At 40.9% G+C, this 10,840-nt stretch overlaps 1 protein-coding gene across 1 annotated transcript; it reads left to right on the top strand.

Moving 5' to 3' along the window:
* Positions 1-3,058: 3,058 nt before the first annotated feature.
* On the top strand, positions 3,059-9,139 carry LOC148892995 (tubulin beta-4B chain-like). Its single transcript, XM_089005704.1, has 5 exons — positions 3,059-3,561; positions 4,549-4,657; positions 4,746-4,856; positions 5,918-6,162; positions 7,268-9,139. Exons 1-5 carry the CDS (start codon positions 3,418-3,420, stop codon positions 8,090-8,092), a joined length of 1,434 nt encoding a protein of 477 aa, XP_088861830.1. The 5' UTR covers positions 3,059-3,417; the 3' UTR covers positions 8,093-9,139.
* Positions 9,140-10,840: the final 1,701 nt, after the last annotated feature.

The raw sequence follows: 10,840 nt of genomic DNA, 5'->3' as shown, positions 1-10,840 counted from the left end.
TGTGTGTGTGTGTGTGTGGCTCTCACTGGAAAAATTTCTAAATATTTTACTTTTATGGCTCTCTTAGTCAAAAAGGTTCCCGACCCCTGTCCAAAGGGTACAACCACAAGGCGCATTGATGATTTATCAAACACAGTACAGTGATACCTTGGCTTATGAACTTAATTGGTTCCCAGACAGAGTGTGTTAGGCGAAAAGTCTGTATCCCAAAAATTAATTTCCCATAGGAAACCATTTAAATGAGAATAATCCGTTCCCAGGTCCCCATAAAACATCATTTTTTACTTTGTAAGCCTTTAAACTACACAAAATATACATTGGTTTATGTATAATAAATGTGCTATGGTATTATAATTAAAGAAATAAACTGTACTGTATAATAAAGTCATTTTATTTACCTTTGTGATGGTCGATGGCTTGATGGAATAGAGTGACCGGTTTCATGAGCATTTAACACTTGATGAGGACCTTAGCCTTCTTCTTTCACCATCGTGAGGAATGATCCCTTGTAGGTGCTTTCTCTGCAATAATTTTACCTAGTTCCTCATCAATTGTTTTGTGTTTAGCTGGCTTGATAGCTTTTTGAATCAAGTGCAGAGATGGCTTGTGCGGGTTGTTTGTGGAGCCTGATTGATGGGATATTTTAACCTTGCAGTCTACACTCAAAGTTGAAACAAGTCCAAATGTCACTGTTTTCTCACCATTTTCTCTCTCTCTCTCTCTGCCGTCTGTCTGTCTCTTTAATGTTTCTCACTGCTGCGTTCTTGAGCAATCACGTGGCTTTAACCGAAGACTGGGGGTGGGGAATAGCGGACAAAAATGAGTCGGCTGCCATATTTTTGTTGGGAGAACGGGCTCGTTCGCGAACGACACATCACTCATTGTGGCGCTCCGTGTGTATCCCGAAAAATATTTCATATGGCAAGGTAAAATTGTCCTAAATTTAACGTTCGTAAACCGAAAAGTTCATAAGTCAAGGGTTTTGTAAACCGAGGTATCACTGTACTGTCCGTCCAATTCCATTCAGATATTGTTTTTTTTTTTTTTTGGGGGGGGGGGCATTTAAAAGTAGCGCTACTTCATGTTCATGTTGATTTACAGCTGAGAGTAGCCAATTACAAATGCTAACTTGAACACATGTTCACGATAGGTGTGAACATCTGCGTGTGTATAGCAAACCACTTGGAATATACTTATCAATACTAGGAGAATTGACACATAGAACAAACAATGTCTGCGAGATTCGCGTCTTCTTCTGTTATGTGTTGCAAAAAGATTCATATTTTGTGGCAGCCAATGAAAGCTAAGATCAGCAAATAGATCCATTTGATTGTCTAATTTAGTATGCCTTGTGACTCGTGCATAAAAACACAGCTGGATTCCATTGCTTTCATAAAGGTGACAAGGGAGCTCTCAGTATGTGGTGTAAATAAAACACAAGCTGGAGAGCTTGCATTGAATATCAATATACTGATAATCAGGCTGACAGGCATTTATGATTAGGGTGAAGTAAGGAAATTCATTCCAAGCAGTGAAATACAGAGAAGGCAGGGTTGATCAAAATGATGAGGTTCCATCTTCAACAAAATGCCTCTTATCTATTATTCATGAAAACATATTCAAGATTCATGAATAATTACATGACATTTCCATCCCTTTTTTCCCCACGATGGGTCCTTCATCTTAAACAGCTGATATCTTAGTTTGCTCCGAATGCCTATTTCCAGATTGCCCATTCAGATTTTCAAAAAGAGTAAAGGTTAAAGGTTAAATGTTTGAACGCAAACCCGTACAGGGTCCCTCATCATTATTGGTTAATGGCGTTAAATGGTTAAAAAAAAAAAGTACTACGAAATGTTTAGTTTTTTTAAATTGATATATGTATTTATTTATTTACCTATTCACCAATGTATGTATGTATGTATGTATGTATGTATGTATGTATGTATGTATGTATGTATGTATGTATGTATGTATGTATGTATGTATGTATGTATGTATGTATCTATTTGTTTTTTTAATGTATTTATCTATCTATTTATTTTCAGGACTTGCAAAGATTAAAATGTATATTGACAGGTCAGTGTCAGATTACCCTGTCAAATGTTTCCTGCAAGTCCACCAGGTGTCAGTATTCAGCAACACAGTGTCAACACAGTGTCAATACAGTGCGTCACTGTGTCGAAACGATACATGATGCCTCATCTAGCCATCACTATCGTTTACCTACCTAAATTAGAAATTTTGGTTCGTACTTTAGAAAGCATCACAGCACTTGACATGCTTGATTTGCTTTCGCGGGCCGAATAAAATGATATGGCGGCCTAGATTTGGCCCCTGGGCCTTAACTTTGACACCTGTGCTGTAAACTAAACTATTTTTACATAAAAAGATTTGTCCAGCCAGTATATCATATAAAAATAATACATTTATTATTATTATTATTATTATTATTATTATTATTATTATTATTATTATTATTATTAAAATTGCACCAGCACTATGGTATTATTTCTGAAAAATATGAAACAAAAGATACATCATTTCTTGAGCTCAAAAGTGAGACAAAACTGTGACATAAAAATGTGAAGCATCATGTATTCAAGGGTGTACGTATACAGCCAAGTTGTTATACAGTATGGCCATTAGTCATGCATAAAAATAGACTTTCAATGTTATTTTTTTTCTCACATTACATTAATTATTCACCAAAAATCAATAAGGACTTCATTCACAGAAACCGGACACCCGACAAATAGGTCATTCAATCGAAAAAAGGTTTCATTTGATAGATTATATTTCGCGAGTCGCTGATGGTGTCGAGGTACACTCTCTAGACTTGTCGAACTGCTAAAATTAGGAACTATTACACAAATGAATTTTAATACCAGTGTTTGAAATAACGTCTGCCCGGAGGCCCGGGGCGTACAACTTTTATGGCCGACAACTTCGTCGGAAAAAAATAAAAATAAAAACATATTTTTTCAACTCAAACGTTTTTTTTATTCAATAAAGCAAAAGCTACAATCAAACTGCTACAAGCCACGTGGACTCCTCTTTCGAAGCGCCTTTCAAAACTCTCAAGTATACTTTACAGTCACGGTATAATCCGAAGCACGAAACAGGCATCTGATTAGCTGCCGTGCCGAGTATGCAAATTCCAAATGAACGTTCGTTTGGCAATTTGCATACTCGGTACGACAGCCAATCAGAAGGGATTGAAAAGGTGTCCAGGTCAATGGCAATGGTATACAGTTGATTATGATTCTACCTTTTTTTTTAAAGCTAAGCCTGTTCCAGGTATTTCATCCAGTCATTCCGGTTAGTCGTTTCGGAAGGATAAAATTATGTCACGCACCAGGAAGTAGTTAAGTAGGACACCGAGGGGAGGGCGGGGTAAAGCTGAGAACGACTTTCATGTTCAGTCGCCTTCACCCAGCACACTCTGCACAGTTGCATTCACTCTGTACACATTCAAGAGCAGCTCCTGGAAGACCCAGCAAGATGCGTGAGATTGTCCACCTGCAAGCCGGGCAATGTGGGAATCAGATTGGAGCAAAGGTACACCGATGACATAAATAATTGCCAATCTGTTTTCTCTTGTTTGCTACCTACCATCAATACAAAACAGGACAACGTTGTTTGACAAGTTCCTCAAAAGGTGTGTTAAGACACTCTTCTGACGTGCCTGTTGATTTATTGCAATCGACTCCTTTGTGTCATTTTATTTGTCTTTCTAAATCACTGGAAAGTAGTGAAAAAAGAATTTTTAAACAGTCGTCTTCATAATACAGTGAGACCTCAACTTACGAACTGAATTGGTTCCCAGACAGAGTGTGTAAGGCGAAAAGTGTGCATCTCAAAAACAAAATTCCCATAGGAAACCATTAAAATGGGAATAATCCGTTCCCGGGTTTCCATAAAATATACTTTTCAACTAAATAAGCCTTAAAACTACACACAACGTACCTTATTCTATGTATAATAAATGTGCTATTGTATTGTAATGAAAGAAATACACTGCATTGTATCATAAAGTCACTTTATTTACATTTGTGATGGTCATTTATGGCTTGATGGAATGGCGTTGGAGGTCGAAGGACAAAGGGAATTGCTGTTTGGAAAGAGAGGCGCATTACATGACGAATGTAATTAAAGAAATAAACTGTGCTGTAAAATAAAGTTTTATTGACCTTTTTGATGGTCGTTGATGGCTTATGGAAGGAGAGTCACCTTCCATAAGGACTGTTGGTAACTTAACCTCTGGTGCTGTTCGGTCGTGTGCTTCCACCGAAGATCACTCCGCCAGCCGTGGTGGGTGTGTATTATGAAAATAGTGCTTATTATAAGGTTTAATTTTCATAAATTTGACGTTTGTAAGACAAAAAGTTTGTAAGTTGAGGTGTTTGTAAGTTGAGGTCTCACTGTATTCCATTTCAATATATAAATCAAAGTTGTTGTTTTTTTTTTTGGTCAGAAAAACTTATTCGCGTATACTTGTCGCAGCATTTCGTATATTTTCTTTGTGAATTGTTTTGCATGCACCAGTTTTGGGAGGTGATCAGTGATGAGCATGGCATTGACCCAACTGGATCTTACCATGGAGACCACGAACTTCAACTGGATAGAATCAATGTCTACTACAACGAAGCAACAGGTCAGGAATCTCTCAACCTCATTTGCAATGATTTATGTTTTTGTAGGAAATTCAAATCCAAACTTGAGTTGAACTACTTGACTCGCAGGAGGAAAATATGTTCCAAGGGCGGTTTTGGTCGATTTGGAGCCAGGTACCATGGACTCAGTCCGATCAGGTCCATTCGGGAGAATATTTCGACCCGACAACTTTGTCTTTGGTAATCTACATCTACTTATGTTCCTTCTGCATAAACGCTAATAATATAAGAAAATCCATGAGAAGATTTCTTCAGCCGTCATCTGTACTTCTTTGAATGTGTCAGACGTTTCGCTTCTTATCCAAAAGGCTTCGTCAGCTAACTAAAATTTTGCTGGTAGCACTGGCCCTATACCTATCCCTACTGTGGCGGTGCTCCTGCTATGATATGTCCCTGTACTAAGGTTTGGGGGGTTATCTATTTGCTATCTATCCAGCTAGCATGCTATCTATTAGCTAGCTGGCTGGTTAGCTGGCTATCTATTAGCTATATAGCTAGCTCGCTGGCTATCTATTAGCTATCTAATAGCTAGTTAGCTTTTTATTCAGTTATTCCGTGTTGAGTGAACGCTGGCGTGTGTGGCTGCCGCTGCTCACCCGCGGAAAAACTTATCTTGTGACTGTAAATAATAATATTAATAATAATAATAATAATACATTTCATTTATAATCTCAAGGACACTTTACAGTCACAGATTTGGCCCTATACATATCCCTACTGTCCAGACATGGCGGTGCCAGACTCTGCTATGATTGGTGCCTGCTCTCAGGTTGGGCGGAGCAGAGGACTACTCACTGCGGCTACACTGATTACTTCTACTGTCCTGACTGATTACTTCTATTGTCCTGCCTAAGTATGGGGTCTACGAATGGTCTGATTGCCCCCATTTGATCTGGTATCACCTCATTAGCAGAAGTAAGACTATGTTGGCTAAGAAGTCAGTTGTAAGAACGATCCAAATTGAACTCCACCCCACCATGGCGATTTAGTGAAGGGTTTTGCTGTTTTCTGAAAATAGCTTCTTTTACTCCCCTTTCAAACCATGAGTGGTTGCTAGCCTTTAGGTGCATATGTGCTGCCGATTGAGGCCCACTAGTATTACCCCTGCGATGTTTCAAAAGGATATTGGATAAGAAGCGAAACGTCCGATACCTTCAAAGAAGTACAGATGACTGCTGAAGAAACCTTCTCATCGATGGACCACTTGTCCAAGAAGCTCAAAATGAGGTTTTTCTTTCCAGGCCAGAGTGGAGCGGGAAATAACTGGGCCAAGGGTCACTACACGGAGGGAGCCGAGTTGGTGGACTCGGTTCTGGATGTGGTGAGGAAGGAAGCCGAGGGATGTGACTGCCTACAGGGGTTCCAGCTTACTCATTCTTTGGGAGGCGGGACCGGTTCTGGAATGGGAACTCTGCTCATCAGCAAGATCCGTGAGGAATACCCGGACCGCATCATGAATACCTTCAGTGTGGTGCCCTCTCCAAAGGTACAAATCATGTCGTACTCTCGTTTGGTAGGGGTCTTTCCACAACTCGAAGACAATCTAGGCACTGGGACGCTACATTGGAGTCCAGATGGCTCGAATTGATACAGAAGGACTTCTTTAATCGATTGCAAACATTTATGCTTTCCTCTTCGGAACTATTTGAGTCATATTCATAACTGAATGAGTCACAAGAAAGCATCTTCTCCGAATCTGAACTCCATTGTTTTGATTCTGGAGCAAGGCAGTTTGTGAAGGAGTATCCTGGCGTGACGTCACGAACAAGGGGGCGGGACTTAATCTGCCCAGTTTCGAGGTCATTTATGGCAGTTTTGGGACACTATAAGTCATGTTTATTTGTGTTTTGCACTAAAAATATCAGCCTGCGTGTTTTGGCTATTTTAGATGCGATAAAACATTTTTCTGATGTCAGTTAGGAAACAAAAAAAAATTGTGTCTGTTGTCCTTTAAGTATCCTCTATCATCTATTTTAATTGTTTTGCATGTGGTGGTTCATATCGTTTTTTTTAAGTACAGTAATGGAAAATAAAGAATCCATCCATATCTGAACCACTTTTTTCTCATGACTATCATGGGCGTGCTGAAGCCTATCCCAGCTGTCTTCAGGCAGAAGGCGCGGTTCACCTTCAATTGGTTGCCAGCTTATTGCAGGGCAAACAGAGACAAACAACCATTCGCACCCATCATCATACCTAAGGACAAATTTGAATGTTGCATGAACCTGTCAGGCATGTTTTTGGAATGTGGCACAAAACTGGAGTCACCGAAGAAAACCTACACAGGCACGGTGACAACATGAAAACTCCACATAGGAAGGTGAAGGCTCGAAATTCATAATAATAATACATTTCATTTGGTGTCGGTTGTCCTTTAAAGTGTTTATTGGTTTGAAATAAGTAGGAATTTTGTGTTGCCAAAGGACTGTGTAGTTTTTTCAAAAACCGTGCAATGTAAGAGACTGCTACTCCTCTCCTTTTAGTATCTTCGGAATTTTTGGTTTCATTCCCTATTCTTTCCGCGGGTAAGCACTGCGTGAGCTATTTTTTGTTGTGGTTGTTGTTTTTTAATTGCAAAATTTTTCCTTCAGGTGTCCGACACAGTCGTGGAACCCTACAATGCCACTCTATCAGTCCACCAGCTTGTTGAGAACACAGACGAGACCTTCTGCATCGACAACGAAGCCTTGTACGACATCTGCTTCCGTACACTCAAGCTGACCACTCCCACTTACGGTGACCTCAACCACCTGGTTTCCGCCACCATGAGCGGGGTGACTACCTGCTTGCGTTTTCCCGGGCAGCTGAACGCCGACCTTCGCAAACTGGCCGTCAACATGGTCCCCTTCCCTCGCTTGCACTTCTTCATGCCGGGCTTTGCTCCTCTCACCAGCAGGGGGAGCACCCAATACAGAGCCCTAACTGTGCCCGAACTCACTCTGCAGATGTTTGATGCCAAAAATATGATGGCCGCCTGTGACCCCCGCCACGGGCGCTACCTCACCGTGGCGGCCATATTTCGCGGCCGGATGTCCATGAAGGAAGTAGATGAGCAAATGCTGAACGTGCAAAACAAGAACAGCAGCTACTTCGTGGAATGGATCCCCAACAATGTCAAAACGGCCGTGTGTGACATCCCGCCGCGCGGCCTCAAGATGTCCGCCACGTTCATCGGTAACAGCACTGCCATCCAGGAGCTGTTCAAGCGCATCTCTGAGCAGTTCACCGCCATGTTCCGCCGCAAAGCTTTCCTTCATTGGTACACGGGCGAGGGCATGGATGAGATGGAGTTCACTGAGGCGGAGAGCAACATGAACGATTTGGTGTCCGAGTATCAGCAATACCAGGACGCCAGCGCTGAGGATGGAGACTTTGAAGACGAGGATGAGGAGGAGGAGGAGGAGGACACGGCCTAAGACCGCTTTCTTTTTTTTTTTAGTAGCTGCCTCCATGCCGGTGTCATCATAACAATAATACATTTAATTTCTAAGCGCCTTTCAAAACTCTCAAGGACACTTTACAGTCACAGGATCAGTTTTTCTGTGGGTGAGCAGCAGCGGGCACATGCGCCAGCGTTCACTCAACCCGGAATAACTCAAATAGATCGAAAGTTAGCTATCTAGCTAATAGATAACTAATAGATAGCTAGATGGCTAGTTAGTTAGCGAATAGATAGCAAATAGATAGCTAGCTAGTCAGCAAGTTAGGTAGCAAATAGATAGAAAATTGATAGCTAGCTAGGAAGCCAGCTAGCTAGTTAGATAGCAAATAGATAGCTAGCTAGATAGCCAGCTAACAAGTTAGATAATTAATGGATGGTAAATAGATAGCTAGGTAGGTAGCCAGCTAACTAGTTAGAGAGTAAATAGATAGCTAGTTAGGTAGCCAGCCAGATACTTGGATAGCGAATAGATCACAAATAGATAGCTAGCTTGGTAGCCACCAAGCTAGTTAGATAATGAATAGATAGCTAGCTAGGTAGCCACCCAGCTGGTTAGATAGCGAATAGATAGCAAGCTAGGTAGCCAGCCAGCTAATTAGATAGCGAATAGATAGCAAGCTAGGTAGCCAGATAGCTAGTTAGATAGTGAATAGATAGCAAGCAAGGTAGCAGCTACCTAGATAGCGAATAGATAGCAAATACATAGCTAGCTAGTTACATAGCAAATAGATAACTAGTTAGGTAGCCAGCTAGCTAGTTAGATAGGTAGCTAGGTAGCCAGCCAGCTAGTTAGATAGAAAATAGCTAGGTAGCCAGCTAGCTAGTGAGATAGCGAATAAAACTAGAAAATTATGCTTTATGGGGACGTGGGAACGGATTATTCTCATTTTAATGGTTTTGTATGGGAAATACATTTTTGGGATACACACTTTTCGCCTTACACACTGTCTGGGAACCAATTAAGTTCGTAAGCCAAGGTATCGCTGTATTTGACTTCAATAAATGTTTTGGTAAACAGCAATATTAGTGTTTTTGGATTTTCAAAATGTCCCAAAAAAAGTAAGCAATGATGTTCACATCATATTTTTTTTATTTATGTACACCTCATTTTTACATACAAAAGACAACATCATAAAAGTGCATCATAGTGTCAACCAAGTATCCTTCATGAGCATAATAATACGTAGTTATTCTGTATATTCATATTGACAAAACAATACATTGTCGGTGGTGTGTTTAGGAAGTGCGGTGCGAAACTTGGGACTGGATAATCACCACAAGTGAGTGGCTGTATTGATCCACACGATTGCTAAATCGCTGAAGTTTCAACATCATGTGATGGAAATCATATGAGACGTTCTTCTTTGGGCAAAGGGAAAGGTAGTCCGTTTTTTTCCCATCCACCTGCACCGCCGACTTGTTTCCTTTCTTCTGCGCTGGGTCGGTAGGTTCCCTCCATTCTTCTTTTCTTCTTTAAGACGCACAACAGAAGAAGAAGAATCAACCCAAGGAACAGAACCACAACGGAGAGCAGTGCCGACTCCGTGGGTGGGAAGGGTGTGCGCATTGTCACCGTGAGGGACAGCTGAAATAAGGGGATGAAAATGTCAAAGGCGTCATATTTTTAACCTCAACTTACAACAACGTTGATGTCGAAGCATGTAAATGCCCCCTTTTGAATAAGCGGATCTGTAAAAAAAAAAAACTAGCTTAAATGCAGCACCAAAAAAGAGGCAGAAAATGACAACAGAGCTCCGTGTTGATTAATTCCTTACACGGAGCTTTGTCGCCCTCTTCTGCCTCTTTTTGGTGCAACACAAAATTTTCAAACCAAACCAAGTACAGCAAAATGCATTGACGTGATGGAAGAACTGCTACAATGTGTCCTTTTTTCGGTCAGGGGCGTTCCTTCCGTGACGTGAGGACTCGTCACCAACTCAAAAACAAGACTTCCGGAAGTTTCAGCGCGAGTCTTAAAATGTAAAATATAGCTATATGCGGTGGAATCTTTGTAAAATACGCTCAGTCGAAGTCATTTGAAGCCATTTTACAAATTATGGACACAACTTGTCCGGAGACGTCGGTTGTCCTTTAAAGTATTGTTGGCTTATTACATATTAAAGTCATAGCATTACATCACACTTGTGCGTGTTATTCCAAGAAATGTAATTGGATAATAAACTGCAAAATCCGGGTAAAAGAAACACATAATTTAGACAATGTGACAATACTTTACCTCACAGAAGAAAGGAAGGAAGCTTTGAGGTCTGGGTGGCCTTGAAACTTACATTGAAGTAAATTAATTATGCAGCATCTGGAAGAAAAAAAACAAGCAAGCAAAATGCATTGACGTGATGGAAGAAGGACTGCTACAATGTGTCCTTTTTTTTCGGTCAGGGCCGTTCCTTCAATGACGTCACGTACGGACTCGTCACCAACTCAAAAACAAGACTTCCGGAATATTCAGCGCAAGTCTTAAAATGTAAAAAAAATATAGCTATATGCGGGTCAGGAAGGAATGCAGCCCATCCTGCTCCACCTGTTCTTCCAGCTGACTGCTGTGTGCAGCCACAAATTGGAGGAGGAACCAACAAATCCCCACCAACACCAACTTACCTTCTCTGCAATCGCCGTTAGGACCGACGACGTTAGTTGAGAGAAAATGATGTATGCAAGAGCCGCGTATAGGTCCGGGTGAAATGAAGCCCGTCGTGCGTTAAAT

This window comes from Hippocampus bargibanti, linkage group LG10 (assembly GCF_051943395.1).
Source record: "Hippocampus bargibanti isolate YZ-2025 linkage group LG10, ASM5194339v1, whole genome shotgun sequence".
In the NCBI taxonomy this organism is placed as follows: Eukaryota; Metazoa; Chordata; class Actinopteri; order Syngnathiformes; family Syngnathidae; genus Hippocampus; species Hippocampus bargibanti.
The sequence above is the reverse complement of the archived record's forward strand: the minus strand, read 5'-3'. Positions and strand labels throughout refer to the sequence as shown.

Bases quoted from the DNA above. Each gene is read 5' to 3' on its own strand.
- LOC148892995 (XM_089005704.1), top strand. From the start codon at position 3,418: ATGTTCAGTCGCCTTCACCCAGCACACTCTGCACAGTTGCATTCACTC. The intron at 3,562-4,548 runs GTACACCGATGA...TGCATGCACCAG, and splicing joins GGAATCAGATTGGAGCAAAG to TTTTGGGAGGTGATCAGTGA. The intron at 4,658-4,745 runs GTCAGGAATCTC...CTTGACTCGCAG, and splicing joins CTACTACAACGAAGCAACAG to GAGGAAAATATGTTCCAAGG.